General features: G+C 35.2%; 1 protein-coding gene across 1 annotated transcript in view; it reads right to left on the bottom strand.

Annotated features, from left to right (window-relative positions):
* Positions 1 to 1,299: 1,299 nt before the first annotated feature.
* LOC142986579 (glutamate receptor 1-like) overlaps positions 1,300 to 16,078 on the bottom strand; it is a 133,536-nt gene continuing 118,757 nt past the window's right edge. The window contains exons 8-18 of the mRNA XM_076135088.1: positions 15,330 to 15,437; positions 14,684 to 14,915; positions 14,256 to 14,350; positions 10,830 to 10,994; positions 9,446 to 9,565; positions 9,276 to 9,364; positions 8,844 to 8,994; positions 8,478 to 8,665; positions 8,223 to 8,325; positions 7,884 to 8,150; positions 1,300 to 5,384 (exon numbers count right to left, since the gene is read on the bottom strand). Coding sequence (XP_075991203.1) covers positions 5,316 to 5,384; positions 7,884 to 8,150; positions 8,223 to 8,325; positions 8,478 to 8,665; positions 8,844 to 8,994; positions 9,276 to 9,364; positions 9,446 to 9,565; positions 10,830 to 10,994; positions 14,256 to 14,350; positions 14,684 to 14,915; positions 15,330 to 15,437 — 1,587 coding nt within the window. The 3' untranslated portion in view covers positions 1,300 to 5,315. The remainder of the gene's footprint in view (positions 5,385 to 7,883; positions 8,151 to 8,222; positions 8,326 to 8,477; positions 8,666 to 8,843; positions 8,995 to 9,275; positions 9,365 to 9,445; positions 9,566 to 10,829; positions 10,995 to 14,255; positions 14,351 to 14,683; positions 14,916 to 15,329; positions 15,438 to 16,078) is intronic.

Genomic DNA, 16,078 nt, shown 5'->3' with positions numbered 1-16,078 from the left:
GAATAGAAAAGAAAATAAAGTTTATCGCTTCGATTTCTCATCTCTTCGGAAGGCTTTCAGTCCGTCTATTATGCCAATAATAATGGAATATTGGATAGATTTTATTAGTAGGTAGTAGGGCTGTATTATTTCGATATCCCTCCTTGTGTCTAATACAGTTATCAGGCTATAATGCTTCGCTGAGCGGCAGATGATAACAGTATGGTCACTCGACGATGTTGTGTACCAAGTTAAATTACACAGAAGCATTAGTTTACTCTAACGCGTTATTGATTAACGCTATTGAGACGATTTTAGTGTCGCCAATATTCAAACGTGAAATTAAATCGAAATAGGGAATTGTAAAAGTTGGCTTTTACCACTCTAAAATACAAATTCGATTCTGTTCGCAGTTCGGTCAAACACCATGTTTTTATTTCGGTAACCGGTTGAAGTGTAGTAAATATCGTTTTAATGAAATAACTGACATAGTTGTGCCAAAATAAACCTGGCAGGTACGTAAAATATTTTGGTTATTTACGTATTTTAGTGCCGTTTTTAACGAGCAACTGACCAGTAATGTTGAGAGAGCATGATTTAAAAATTTCCAAAAATAACTTGCACATTACATATTCAGTAAATTCATCGTTTTTATTACGATATTTAGTACTAACGTAGCTTAATCACACAGCTCATTGGCTCATTTTTATAGATTTCTGCATTATTTCTGTTTCAACTTCGTCCAGTGCACATTTTTGGTTCAAAAATAATGTTTAGTCTTATAAGACTATCCATTGATACAGTATGTTGCCTTCAGCCTAATACTATATGTAGCATAATACAGTATGTATACACTTATTTAGTTATATAGTCCCTAACTTTGCGGCATACAATAGAGAGACTTGCCGATGGCTAGACATAAAGTACTTCTTAGATCAATCATACTTAGGAATGTCCTCTGAACAACATCGCATATTTGAAATTTACTTTCACCCAATATTCTTTTTTCTATATAATTTCTCATGAAACCTCATGAGTGTAAAATCATAAACTGTAATTTTCCATTGGCTCTTTAGCATATCAAATTACTTTAAATTCAGAAGAATAATAAATGCGTTAGTTTCAGTTAGTTTTTAAACAAGTCTAAGTCACTCAAAGTGAATGTATTCTAACCTTAAATTCCCAAGTTTTTATTTGAATTTTTGTTTAAACAATGTACCTCTCTGATAATGAGAATACTTTTCACAGGGACAGGATGAGGAGTGTCGAAATAAAACACCAATGATTTTTTCAAGTACTTTATTATCGTTTATTATAACAAACATTTATGTTAGATAGTCTTCACATAATAGTTATGAATAAATTATACGACAACACTATGTAAATATGTTGTAATAATACCTAAATTCATTAGGTCGCAAAAGGCTGACTGAAGTTTGACGTGATATAGTAATAATCGTTTTAGATGGTGATCAGCATTGATATGGCTCAGTGGAACGAATTCATAAGTCATATTCTAAAATCTCATATTCTCGTAATGTCGTACAACACGCTTTGCATGTTATTATTCTTACGTTTCAAGGTCTATACAACATTAAACTTCAGTTTACAATTAATTTAGTCCTTAATTCTAAAGTCTGCAAGGTTTCTTGACAGACGTACCATTTAAAAGACATTCGATTACATTAACGGTTAACATATTAAAATATTTCTTAAACCTAAACTACGTTCAATGAAAGATTATGTAAATCAGTCGTTTGAAGAACTACATATACATACACATATAATATGTTTATAAATACGTACAGGGTGTAGATATCAAAATGTCGCTTGATATTTTTTGATATTTTATTAGGCGTTCTAGGCATCTTTTGTTAGTACGGCGAGTTATGCTCGCGTTCAAAATAACTTTTCCCGGCAGCTGGACAACGGCTCGACAATATCACGTTAGTAACAAAAGATCCGGCAATATTAGGAACTATGCAGTAGGATAAATCAAATGCTATGAATCATTTGGTATTGTGCTGATTATCTAAAACCCAGTTGGAAAATTGCCAGATCAGAAACATACACCCTGTATACACATACAAACATGCATATCTATAATCAATTTAACTAGGAATTAGAATGTTAGTGATTGTGATGCGAAAACGTATAAATTGCCTTGTTTTAATAAGAAACCTAAGATCGCGTTTAATGGTTTGGTCAGCGCTGATTTTAGCGACAGTCCGACTGTATTATGACGAGGACCACCCGCCGTTAGCTGAAAATGGTGAATCTTTTTCAATTTATTTTTAATTAAAAGCGTTTTACACCGAGCCGGGAGTAGAGTTCAGCTCTTCACGGACGGATGTAACCGCACATTTTATTTAATTTGCTTTACAATTAATAGCCACGATTATTTTATTTACGTTTTAAAAATTATACGATACCCTTTCGCGGTGAAAATAAGCTTAATGCTTCGATTGTTATAGTAATAATGTTGATGACCTGTTTCGAAATGAAGAGCGTAAAACAAAGCGCTAAGTTATCAACTAACGGTATTTCTAAATTATCAAAATAGCTTTAGGACGGAAGCGTAATTAATTTAAGAAGCTATTATATGAAAAAGAAGTCCGCCTGACTAGAAAACTAAAACCAAGAAACGTAGTTAGCCCGCTAAATCTTGATGTGTCGTTTAATTTTGATTGATATGACTTCTTACACTGCCTTTGGCGTTAATTATCTTAGTTATTTTATACGTATCTCTTAAATTTCACATAAAAAAGTAACAGGGAATAAAACAAGTACATATGCATTACTTAGTCTAAACAAGTTCGGAATTTACCAGATGAAAAAAAGTTTAACATAAATTGGACAGTATCATTACATATTATACTATAAATACTATAATTCTTACAATTCATTAACGGATTTGGCTTGATAGTGTACTTTTAAAGAGGACTATTTGATTCTTGTACAGAATCAAACGTGTCGACGAAACATATTTCCTTCAGTTTTTCATAGTTACGTAGTATTTTGCAAACACAGTCGCATTTTTGAATTGCAAAAACTACAACACATAAAAGTGACTATAAGACTAGAACGTAGATAGTAGACAAATCAGTTGAAAGTTCACATTGAATCATCTATAGTACTACCTAATGATAACATTATCACACAGCAACTTAACCTAGAGATGTATCATTTTAAAATTACGTTTACGAATATCTTAGCATTGAGTGTGATATAGACGTTTATATTTTTACTACTTTTTTTTTGAGATTTGAATCATCGTATTCTAAGTGTTATATTGTGCTTAAGTATAATACTAATGTTTTAAAATGATGGTACATTATTCTCGCGCCGTGGGATCCTGAATGCGTGTAAATATAATACGCAAGTGCCAATATAGTGCACGCGCTAAATACGCTTGCGGATCCCACTCTAAATACGTAATAAGTCACATACGCGTATTCCAATAGATGTGCCGTATCATCGAGTAATTAATGTACCTGAATAACTAACTGCTAATGCGTGTTGCATATCAATTATGCGATGATCATTATTGAGCAGTATAATGACTGTCGTCAAATGCAGAATGCAGAACATCTCCGGAGTTTCATTAGTGCCTATGTCATTAAAATTGACCTGACCTATAGTTTGCAACGGTGAGACAGTCCAGGGGTTTTATAGTTTCAATAGAATTATATAGATAGTATATCAGTCCATCATCTCTTGCGACCCGTCTGTCTTTTCGTTATGTACACCATGATAGCCTAATCTCATTAAAAATGTTCATGGTGTATGTAAAGCAAAATTTCTAAATGTTTTTCTCAATCGATATTGTTCGTTTCCGAACTACGGCACAGCGGCTACAAAGGCCATTTTTAAGTGACATCGGGACGAAAATCAAAAAGGTATCGTTAGTTAAATGGTGAATATTTAGTACGTTCTGCAGTCAAATGGTGTCGTTAATTACAACGGGTAGGGCCACCGCTGTGCCTCGAGAGCGATAACTTAGCCATAATTAACGTTATCTAACTACCTGGTATAACTTTTAGAATTACAGGATTTTAAATTATGTCACCTAATTAAAAAAGTTTTACTTACTAAACACGTAATTATAAGACCCTGATATTTATCTACTTAGTAAAATACGCCAGGATTTTTAGTAAACTAAAGTTCCAGCATTATTTTAGGATAAAATGTATGATTTAGATTTCCAATGCTGCGAATCAAAATTACGTTAGGATGTAACGAAAAAATATTGAGCTGGGTTTATGGAGACGCTGAGCGTTTAGTGTCGTGTCACGCGGTAATAAAAAATATACTGTCATTCAGGAAAACGTTCACGCAGACGTATTTTTGACAGCAAGACGCAACGCATAATTATGTATACTGCACTCAAGATGTATTCGTTCGCGATGCATTTACGCTCTCTCTACATTATTCGGTGCTATATCAGCTCAAGCCGAATGCGTTTGACTGAGATGTCTGTAACCGCGACGCATTGTCCGAGCCGATCCGAGAGTAACGACGTAGTTTGCATCAAATATAGGCACAAAGTTATTTCCGACCGGTGTTGACCGATTTTGCGGCTAATAACTTTGGGCCCTTAGGCGTTGCATAGAGTCTGTCAATAGGGGTGATGCATGGAGCGCAATGCTCATTTTCTTATAGCACCGAGAGGATGTATGGCGATCAAGGATAATTAATTGTCCAGGTGAATCTTTGAAACGCAAGTACGGGCGTAACCGGCGTAATTGTGACATCCAGTTATCATAAATGGCCAAAATTATGAGAACAATGCACCATGTCATAAAACACGTCCACGTGAACCTTTTCCACAGCATGATTGATTCAAATGTATGGTACATTTAAATCGAGTGCACAACAAGACGCTAAGCGCAATTTGTACGACTCCATAAACGGGCTTTTTGGCTAGTTGTGCTCTATCTTTACATATATCGATTTATTTAACTTTTAGTTACATTAAATTTTTACTTGAACCGAACATTCCCTTCTCATAATCCAGCAAAATTCCTAACGAAGAAGATATTGAAACGAGAATAGCGGTGTATTGAATAAAAATCAAAGCAGAAGATACATAAGTTACTTTAAAAGTTTCACCTTATATTTACATTCAAAGTCTTACCGATAACCCGAGGGGCTCTATCCTTAGTCTTGCTTGATGTTAACCAGCGAATTTATAATTGCAGAAAAATTTTAATGACACTGTAAGTTGTCGAGATCTGTGGGGTCTGCTGCATTTACAGCTGGTACAGGTCCACGTTGCTGGACGTGTGCCGAGAGTGGGAGGGCCGCCGAAGAGTAGCGCCTTCCCGGGCCGCGGATCACACTTGCGTGAAGCTCGCATGCAACGCGGTCTCCTCCTGGCCGATCTGGTTGGCGGGGGTGTAATACTAAGGACAAAAAAAATATGTATTTAATATTCCTATCGGTTGTTATTTCTGTAAATAAGTCTACCATGTGCACGTAGTATATTTTTAACTGTGCAGTTCAATAACCGCTGATTCTGAAACGCGGTAAGTATTGTGGTCTTGGATCGAACGGTTGACCTCAATGAGGTTACAATTTTAGCTAAGGTACTATATATAATACTTATAATTAGAATTCTATACTGAAAATTGTAATGATACATAGTTACTGTAGTTAATATAAGCATAAAATCTTGAATACACATGCAGTTTCTATTAAGTTGAACCAAAAGTAATATGGAAGACAGCGCCGCAACTGATTGTGGTTGTATTTATTACACAAGCTGAATAAGGCAAGTTACACGTACGCGATTTGTATGAGTCGACTTGACTAAATAAACATTTGATTTTATGTAATTTCAACACAAAATTCGTAGGTATCATGGTTAATGGTATGCGAAAATGATAACGAATATATATTTTTAAATTTTGAAGAAATATTTCTAAGCGGAGTTTACAATTTTTAGAAGGAATATGAATATTATTCATGGCATTGATAAAATAATAATATTTGAAATATTTTTAGAATGCAATATTATTCTATCAACTCAAAAATAAAGTCAGTGAATTATTTGTTTTCGTGGCTATGATCACTAACTTCGTTCAACTTCATTAAGTTATGGGACAGTAGAAAATAGATGTATGTATAAATAATTGTTTCATATGCCCATATGTTCAATTTAATATGAATATAGATTCGAAATTGGTGCCTGTGTAGAATGCCTACGCAAGCTGTAACGGGCGGTGGGTGTAGTTTCATAGTAAGAAGCGTAGCCTCGTAGCGCCGTAGCACCGTAGCATCGTAGCCGGTAGACTGCAGTACAACCGCAGCGTTTATAGTATTATTACGACTTTATTCAACGTGTGCATCCAAAATCAAGCTATTTTGAATTCACAGATTTCTAATACTAGCTTGAAAACAAAATTGCTACAATTTTGTTTCGTAAGCGTAATACGGTTTGAAGAAAGTTAAGAGGGTAGACATTCATTGAACATATTTTTTGGAACGTATGAATTTTTTACTACTATACAGAATTTAGTGTGCAGGTATGTTTTTTTAGTAGCTAAACTAGCCGAGTGGAAATTGACCAACTAGCCAAGACTTTAAGGCTTGTTAGAAAAAAATACGAGGTCAGTTATTTTTTCATCGTGTAAAGATATAATTTTGAATTTAAAAGTTTAAGGATCCTGAAGGTTCAGCTTTTGAATATTTTATCTTAAATAACATATTATAACGTTGTGTTACTCGTTGTAAACAAACTCATCACTCTAGTAGAAGGTTGTCTTATGGCATGTCTAGGAAACTAAGAACCATCGTTTAATGCCGGAACTAGAATATATAATAATCTTGCATGCTAATAAACAATGATAGCGTGATTCGGCCTGTCATTGTTTGTTCTGCTATGCACGACATGTGGTTTCGTCGAAACTGTCTAATATATCGTCTCCGATCCAAATGGATATACATAATGTAGAACGATCAAATATGTACGTACTACGTTCTAGCGATGAAGCACTGATTGAGAACGAACGAATGGTCATCATATTCCATTGACATATTAGCCTTTTCAAAAAAAAACAACTGAGTACTTGTATTTTTGCTGCAGTTTTTAAATAAAGTGTTCGATACTCGAACAATTCGAAATATGAATAACAAAAGGTAGAGTCAACAATTTAAAAAAATATCGTTGTAAATTCGAAAAACTTTGGTTAATTTAAAATATATTATAAAAACAGCTTTTGTTAAATAACACATTTATCTAGATTTAATTAAAATTTTACAACCGCATAACGCGAGTTGGTATTTCAATAATGCAATTTGCAATAAAAGTTTTATACCAAGTTATCGTTTTATACCGAATTTATTAAAAGAGTGGTACATTTTAATTCAATTTGTAGAGACAACAACCAATTACCGACGATATTGTTAAAAACAATATGTTGTTAAAAGCACTATTCGATTACCAATAAATGGCTCTTTTTATTTTGTTTTTAAAGTTCCATAATGAATTGAAAAAGCTTGAGTCAATATGGCCGGCCATATTGACTCAAGCTTTTACAATTCCATGGCCGTTGAATTCTGTATAAAAATAGCAGATTTTCACATTGTTAAAAAAACACTATTAGATTAATACAGATTAAAAAAAAAAATCTTTTCCCTTACGGTATGAATCAATTTTAGAAAACAGCCCTAAGCAAATGAGTGCAACATTTAAAATGGTAAATACTGAAAAAGAATGCTACTACTTGCCGACAAAAAAAATAATACTTATTTGGAACGCGATATTTAACTGTTTCGTAAAAAGTTTATCGCGTCGGACAAAATATGAATAAGAAAACCAACCAAGAAATATAGTCGACGATGTATAAATGGCTGACGATGAAATGTTAATATAAAAATGGTGGTAATAAGTTATGGCTTACTCCAGCGAAAGCTCCACCGTTCCATCCGAGGCGGTCATGATCACGTTGCTGGCTGCGTTGCGGCGGGGTCTTACGTTCAGCGTGGGAAGCCAGTCGGGCCTTAGCCTTCAGTGCAGCTCGCAGAGGCACATTAGCACGAGCAGCCTCAGCGCGTCCATGGCGGCAGAATTCAATCAAAGCAACTCCAAGGGCCAAAGCGAGGCCTCCAACCAGAACGTAGAACAGTCCAGCAACTTGACCCAAAGTCAGCTCCGAACCGCGCAAATCCTAAGAAAGAGTAATGAGATTATAGTTGAACCAACAATAATAAAATTATTTACGTTTAAAGGGTTCACTTACAGGATCCATAACATCGCATTCAGTTTTAGTGAACCATTTGCGTACGAGCTTGCCCAATTCTCCTTCATTCTTCAGCGACAGCAAAGCAAGATTGACTCCCTCCCTATAAAACACTCACTCATATAATTTCATGCTGTAAACACTTAACTTATTTGGAAATTATGGCGTCGCTTAGCAGTCGCAATGAATTATTAAAATAAAAACGCTAGCATGTTTCGCGATCACCAGCTTGAAGTAATAAAAGGTAATACGCACCGTAGCTTGGAACCTTTAGGAAATGCCACAGCAAAGTCTTTTATTCCAGTGTTAGTGATCGTTACTAGCATTTCACAAGGCTTATTTTCGTTCTTAACGGTCGGGTCAAGAATCAACGCCAGCCAACCATGATCATCAACAGCCGTATCTTGGGGATAAGCAATGGTCCTCGGGGCGTCAGCGGTGTCCTAAATGAACCCATCACAAAAACAAACATTCAAATTGAATCCGTAAGAAAAATTTTAGACTTTAAAATCCAATATTACTAAAAGCTAAATATTTAGCTCCCGTTTAAATATGATTCACTAACATTTAGTCCAGGATATTTAATGTTTGTTCATTTTAAACAGTAATAAAGTTATTTACCTCTGGGCACGTAGCAAGTTTGCCGTACGACTGGCTGGGCTCGGTAATTCGAGCCAACGTAAGATATGAAGCTAAATTAGCAGTGTACGACGATATCACAATTAGTGTGAAAAACCACCACACAGAACCCACAATCCTTCCTGACACAGACCTGCAATGTACACGTACGTTTAAGTATTTAAACTGTACAATGTTTTGAGTATTCTCATAATTAATTCTGTCACTTTAAGCGTTTGTGGCTTAGGTTATCCCGTATTTATTCGTTAGGAAGAAGAACAGTCTCTTTTGTATGTCATGTCTATTGTTTTAAAACGACTAACACGTTATCAACATTTCTGCAACAGTATGTAAGTTTCAACCACGCTTTTAAAAACTAAGATGATGTAAGTAGTAATATACCTCAGACAATCAAATATTAAAATATTCACTGACCTCGGTGTAATGTCGCTCCCCTGCTGCATAAAAGAGCCCAGCGAAAACCATATAGAATTCCAGAAGCTAAATTCGTTTACGACGGTTGTCTGCAATTTTAATAAAAGTTCGTGAATTCACAAACGTATTCATTGGGTTACAAGTTATTTATTCTTCAGAGTGATAGTTACCTCGGAATGATCGGTAGACTGTGTGTCGGAGAAGGACACTACTCGCCACTCATAAGGGGAGAATCGAGAAACCAGGAATAAAACCACGCTTACGGCAAACAGACTGCATATTATGCACAGCTGTAAGTAAACATTAAAATGAATATCCTCTTTCAACGTAAGAATATTGTATATGTAATAATTTTATTTCATACCAAAGGTAACGACGATAATAATTACAAATTATTCAACCAAGTTAATGTTTCCACTACAATATTTTTAAGGATATTATTTCCTGTATACGCGTTAGGAAAAATATAATAGTATATTAGCGTAAAATGTCGTACGGTGCAACAAATATACAAGCTTACATAATAATTATATTAGCACCCAAATAGATAGTAGTAATGAGATATGTCTCTATTAGAGTTACCTATTAAGCCTTACGTAATAGTGTTACAGTACAAATTGTTATGTTATGCCGATTATTGAGTAATGAGATCTAATTCATTGAATCGGCATGGAATTGATTAAACACAATAATTACACAACACAGGTATGCGTAATAGCACTTGTTCCTCGTCAATCTGCCGTCATACCTTGCGTATTAGTGTAAATTGCCGATGTCTCGAGAGGTGGTTAACTATTCTGTATTACGGATACAATTATTACAGAGTGGATTCTAGGATATTAAAAAACCTGTTGTAATTTAGTTAAACAAGTAACTGTAAAAATCTAGTCTTGATTATGTTTTTAAATATATTTTCGTCTGCTATTAAAACTACAAAACCTTACATACATCACAGTAGTATTCATCTACTAAACTATATTTTTTCTATTACTATAACCGTAGAATTCAAGTATTGACTACTATAACAATTAGAACAACGAAGAAAATAATTATCACATTCGTATTTTCCTTCACCGTATAAATAATGGCCCAGTTCCGTCAGATTTTTATCTATAACGCGAATGTACTCGAGTACTGTTGTCGGTGTAAACAATTAGGCTAATACGGAAACCTTATTTTTCACGGGCCGCTTGATTAATTGCTTAGTGGAGGTTGTAACATGTAAACAACAACGACGTAATTGCAGTGATTATCAACTAAGACTTTGGGAACATTTACGATGTAATTTTACTGCCTGAAGTCGTTCTGTATATTCGTAGTCGTACTAACATTGTCTGGGTGAAGATTGTTGGTTTTAATTTTTAAACAGGTATTTTAATATTGTGCTAAGTCCTGGGAGATATTGTTGATTATGGTGTATTTACCAAATTGTGTATTGCCTACTACTTTCTTAATTAATCGGAATTTAAAAAAATGGGTACTAAAACGCCATGGTTAGGTATCTATTGATTGTTTAAAGCTTATATTACATTAACAGCGTTAATCTTGACTTACCCAGATCTCCTTGGATAAGGGATGAAGGAAGCTGAAGATAGCTCCGGTAGTATTGGTCGCGCCCCTGGTAGGCTTAATGTCAAATGACAGGAAAGGTTTGCTAAAATCAATTACTGTTTCCCTTTCCAAGGTAACGGTCATTGGAGCGATTGCCATGTCGGCTTCCTGGAAATGTAATAAATTGGTTACTTATTCTGTTTTACGTTTGACCTACGATGTTTTTAAGAACCAAAATAAAATTAACAAAGTACATTTTAGAGCACTCTTTAGTGTTATCGACTGGAATAAATACAAATACTATGGTTGAATTCACATATTCAGAAGCACAAAAAAAATAATAAGAATATAGCTCCCCAGTCACCAAAAATATACGCAAATATTTCTTTCACGAATATCATAGGTATGTATGTAAGTTTGCGATAAGGGAACGACATTTGAGATTTATGCGTCAAGTCTTTCTATGAAAAGGGTAACCATTTAAGTGGGTTGCATTGTACGAAACGTTTGATATTTTCCGGTAACACCTCACAGTCAATATCAGTGGTGTGACAAGTTATTATCAACATTCTATTTTTAATAGAAGCTAAGAACTGCTGTGTGTAAAAATAATAGCAAAGTACTTAAGAAATAATCGAAAATTACGTTTATATGTTACAGTTAAACCGATTTCGATGAACCGGAAATCCTATGATTCTCAAACTGACATAACGTGAAGAGAAATACAATTCTGAGACCGTATAATAATAGGACAGCCGCCTATGAATAGCCTTTTATTTCCAATACATTTAGCAGAAATAAAAATCCTATTTATAGATAGGACTCGTAGTGTGTCAGTCGACAGTTTGTGAAATATTGGTATTTGAAAAAGGTTATGTTTCCAACTGCCTGTAACTATTACGATATTGAAGCAGAAAATTGGTATTTGAAGCTAAATACAAAAATATCCATTGCCGAGATAGCATGACTAACCACATCTGGACCATAAGTCCTAAGGGATTATAGCAGAGTCCTATTATAACACGTTCAACGTTTGTTCTCACATTATATCCTATTTCAACATAAATATAAGTTATATTTATATTTTACAGATTTTCATTATTCGCCAGAGAACAGTTTCTAAAACACACACCAGGTAATAAAGGCAGGCAGTTCAAATAAACAATGTAAACATAGAAGTTTATCTAAACTCGTATTTTCAAATTGATATCGTAATCCGGTCGGAAGTTAGAGCGAGTTTGTTGAACGACACAGGCCTATTTATATAGAGACAGTTCATTAAAAAGTTTTTAACTGAAGGATCATTGGTCGTACTTAAAATAACCGGAAGCAATTAATAATCATTTCATTGACGAGCTTGAGGAGAGTGATTAGGTATCGCTTCTCAGATTGTTTGATTGCTTGATTATAGTTTGACGGCTTATTAGAATAACTGTGTTAAATGGGTATTTTAGATTATTTAGTAAAGGTAATCTGTACAAGTAAATGTAAGAGAATAACAGATCAAACATTGATTGAATTATGTTTTCTTCTACAACATTTGGTCGCAGCATTATAAAGTATGCAAATGCAAAGGAGCATAAAGTTTTTGACGCGCGCCATGTCCCGCGTTCCTCTCCAAGACAAAATTCGAAATTAAAATGTCCACGGAAGGAGCAAAACTTGTCAAATTAATGAATTAGCAAGTTGAACGGCCAAAGGCCTGGTTACACTGCTTTAAAGAACCCTTATCTATGGACATAGAATTTTAAGCGACATCAAAATAATGAAGACACGCAGTGTGTGATCCTTAAGAATCTAAAATTAGATGCGTAATGCTATTAAATGAGTTAAAACTGATTTGGGGCGGACACATTCGTTAGAATGAGTTTTAGAATTTAAGACATCATAACTTCAACCGGGACCAAGGACAAATGTTACTAATTAAGGATGAAAATAAGAATGATAAAGCCTCAAAATGAGGTCGTTGTATGTGTGTGTGTGTGTGTGTGTACTGTGTATAGTTACTAAACATCTTTAAGGCTAGGTGTACGCACCCAATTTACTAATTAGACAAACACGTGTATGTCGCCGTGTTGTGTTCCTAATTCATCGCGATGTCGCTGGAGTACTTGATTAACTACTATTGTTCTAATATTTATAGCACCTACGTTCAGTACGTTCAGACAACAACTCAGTAGAATATTATACTCAAGGTTTCAAACGGTTAATCACGATATGCATCAGCATGGTGTCCATCCATGAATATTTCCCTACTGATGAATTCCAAACTTTTTATCGGAAGCCCGCGAGGGTTCATAACTTTTGTTTTGATATAACGCGGATCGACCTACTGGGTCAGCTTTTAATCCAGCTGTAATCAAAGTTAACCCCTGTTGACACTTACCACAACCGAATCAATTTAAAGATAAATAAATGCGTTTTAGTTTGAATTAAGTTCGTTTATCAATATTTTTAGAATGTGAACCAGTTAGTAGCTTAGCACAGATTCTATATATGTAAAAGTGACAAAAATACTTTCCACGAATAAATCTCAAATGGTCTTATTTCTACGAATGTCCTATCGCGGATCTTGCAAGAAATAATGCTTGATTCATTTTTATTTATTTGATGCTGGTTGAAACTGGGAGCATTGGAGATTTTCCTGTGAAGGGTGCACAAATGTTTTCGCGCTGTTTCCAACGTATTCATCCCACGTTGACGGAGGTGAGAACAGTATACAAGGTAATATTTTCTGGCAATAAATCATGCAAAGTGTGACTCTCTTAGGATTACCTAGTTGGATACCGAGTTCATTAGTCTGAGCTAAGGAAGTGTGAAAACATTGAGATTTTCTTTTTAACTGCAAATGCATTGAGCTCACGAGCACGGATGGTACGGCTGCGTGTCTGTTACCAATTTTCCCCAAAGTTCCGCCGATTTTCTAGCTAGACCGTTTTTACACCGTAAATTGGTATGCTAACGAGCATAAATTATACTCTGAAATATAGACTTCATTCGCATCCATTTGGGTGGATTGATTGAGTACATGTTAACAACCACAGCGATATGTGCATTTGCAAGTTACTTGTTTGCAGAACATTATACATGGAGGTAGAATTTTCAGTGATTGAATAGTATGAAGCTATGGGTGACGACAAATGGCAAGCTCAGTTGGAAATGTTAAGTGGTGTTATGGAGCATTTCAGGTTGTAGTGATTGATTGACAATATAATAAGATTGTCAGTTCGCGTTGCCTTGAAGGCATCTTGATTACATGGATATCAATTCCAATGACATAGTTAATTTAGATCTATATTCAAATTCTAGGCCTAACCGAATATAGTAGTATGGATTCGAACAGCGAAACAACCAGTCCCTCCGAACGCGTGTGAGGCACATTCTCTTCAATAAATAATATTATGGTTTTATTAATGACGTAAAGCTTACCTTCCTAAGAAGTTCACCAACCATACCATCCCAGCCACCAACGATCTTCGGGTTCTCGATTCCGTATTTGCCATCTCTGACTTTTCGTAATTCATCTGTCATGTAAAAAGTAATGTTAAATAAATTATATAATTTATTAAAATTATTATAATATATGGATGGTGTATTTGAATTATTTGAAGTTTTAGAAACTAAAGCTATAAAAGCCGGAAAACTACCACAGTGTTTCTTTTTCCAGACATTTTCCGTAAAATATGTGGATATTGAAATACTTGTTTTATTAATTCAACATCAAAAAGAATACAAACATAGTAAATTTTACTATAGTTCTGTAAAACATACTTAAAACTTGAAAATGAAAGTAACTATCTACTACGTTTTGAGAATTCCATTATCTGGGGTAAGTTAAAGTCCATATTTTTACTTACATTTGATTTCTAACTTATCGGATATCATCCTGGTAAGTTCGGCACAGAATCCTCTGTATGGTTCGTTAGCCCTGAATTCCGGGTTGTCGGGAGTGTTTCGCATTATATAAGGAGCTTCTTCAATGGTGGTTACAATGTAGGTCTTATTGCGATCGTATGAGCCCGGAGCTCGGAGAGGATCCAGTTTCGGGATCACCGGGACGAGGCCCTTGTTGTCGTGCCATGTCGCCACCTGTTTATTTAGGACAGAATTTGTCGTGACTCTGGTTTCGTATTTTTTGAGCTATGTGATTTTTGCACGAGGAAATTATTTTGTTATCCAAAATATTTATGTATGGAATGGTCATTAAGTGCTATTGGATTTAGAGTGTGTTGATAACATTGCTTATAATGAAGGTCTGCTTCCATACGGGAACATAAATATTCTTTGGATTAACTTTATTACTTACTTACTTCTGGCCTTAAACAATGACTAGACCAACAATTCATGTATAACTTTCAAAAACAATCTAGTTATAAAAGCAATATACCAAACTAACAAAGTTGGCGAAACTGGTTTTTTATCGGACCTAAGGTTTCATCACAAAAGTTATATCAATCCATTAATATCTGCTGTTGTAGTTGATATTTTGCTTTCGTTTCTTACCTTCGTCATGTCGCCGTCGACGGTCAGCTCCATGACTTGCAAGGTGAAGTTCTTGCGGTGGCCTTCCTCATTGAACCTGATGTTCCCGGTCAGGCCATCTATCTCCGTCTGAAGCAATGACAGGATTCTTGTGGCTCGATTTAACATCAAATTTGTAACGTCGATAATTTGCGTAGCAACTTTCAGAGAGTACGTTGAAAAAATGCAGAAGGGTTGTCATATTTTTCGCGTGCGGATCGCGGCAGTTAGCAAATACGAGGGTTAATTACGCGTCACCCAACGAAACCTAATTAATCGTCAGAGGCTCGGAACCGTCGCTGACGCCCGCCCACTGCGAACACCCGATATAAAAGACGGGACTCGTATTCAGCACCTGTGTTCTTGTAATTCCGCTCAATTTAAATTTGGTGCCAACATTATTACGTGCTCGAGTTAGCACAATGGAACTCATATTCATTAGAGATAACATAAAATGTAAAAGATGTTACGTCACGAGCAGTCACCGACTCACCGAATTTGACGCGGGGCACGTAAGTACGCAGGTTGCGGTGTACTCCTTTTGACTTCAAGAAATACAACTGCATTCTTTGTTTAAAGTTCCGGCTTTTGCAGCTTGCCTCGTCCCTTCACAATTTATGTTCTCGCAAAGTGAGGGGGATACTTGTGTATAAACGAAATGTCACTCCACTTGGTTTTGCCGCTTTTCTTTACTTTATACTTTCAGAAAGATCAACAACTTTACTAAGGCT

Source organism: Anticarsia gemmatalis, chromosome Z (genome assembly GCF_050436995.1).
Source record: "Anticarsia gemmatalis isolate Benzon Research Colony breed Stoneville strain chromosome Z, ilAntGemm2 primary, whole genome shotgun sequence".
NCBI lineage: Eukaryota > Metazoa > Arthropoda > Insecta > Lepidoptera > Erebidae > Anticarsia > Anticarsia gemmatalis.
The sequence above is the reverse complement of the archived record's forward strand: the minus strand, read 5'-3'. Positions and strand labels throughout refer to the sequence as shown.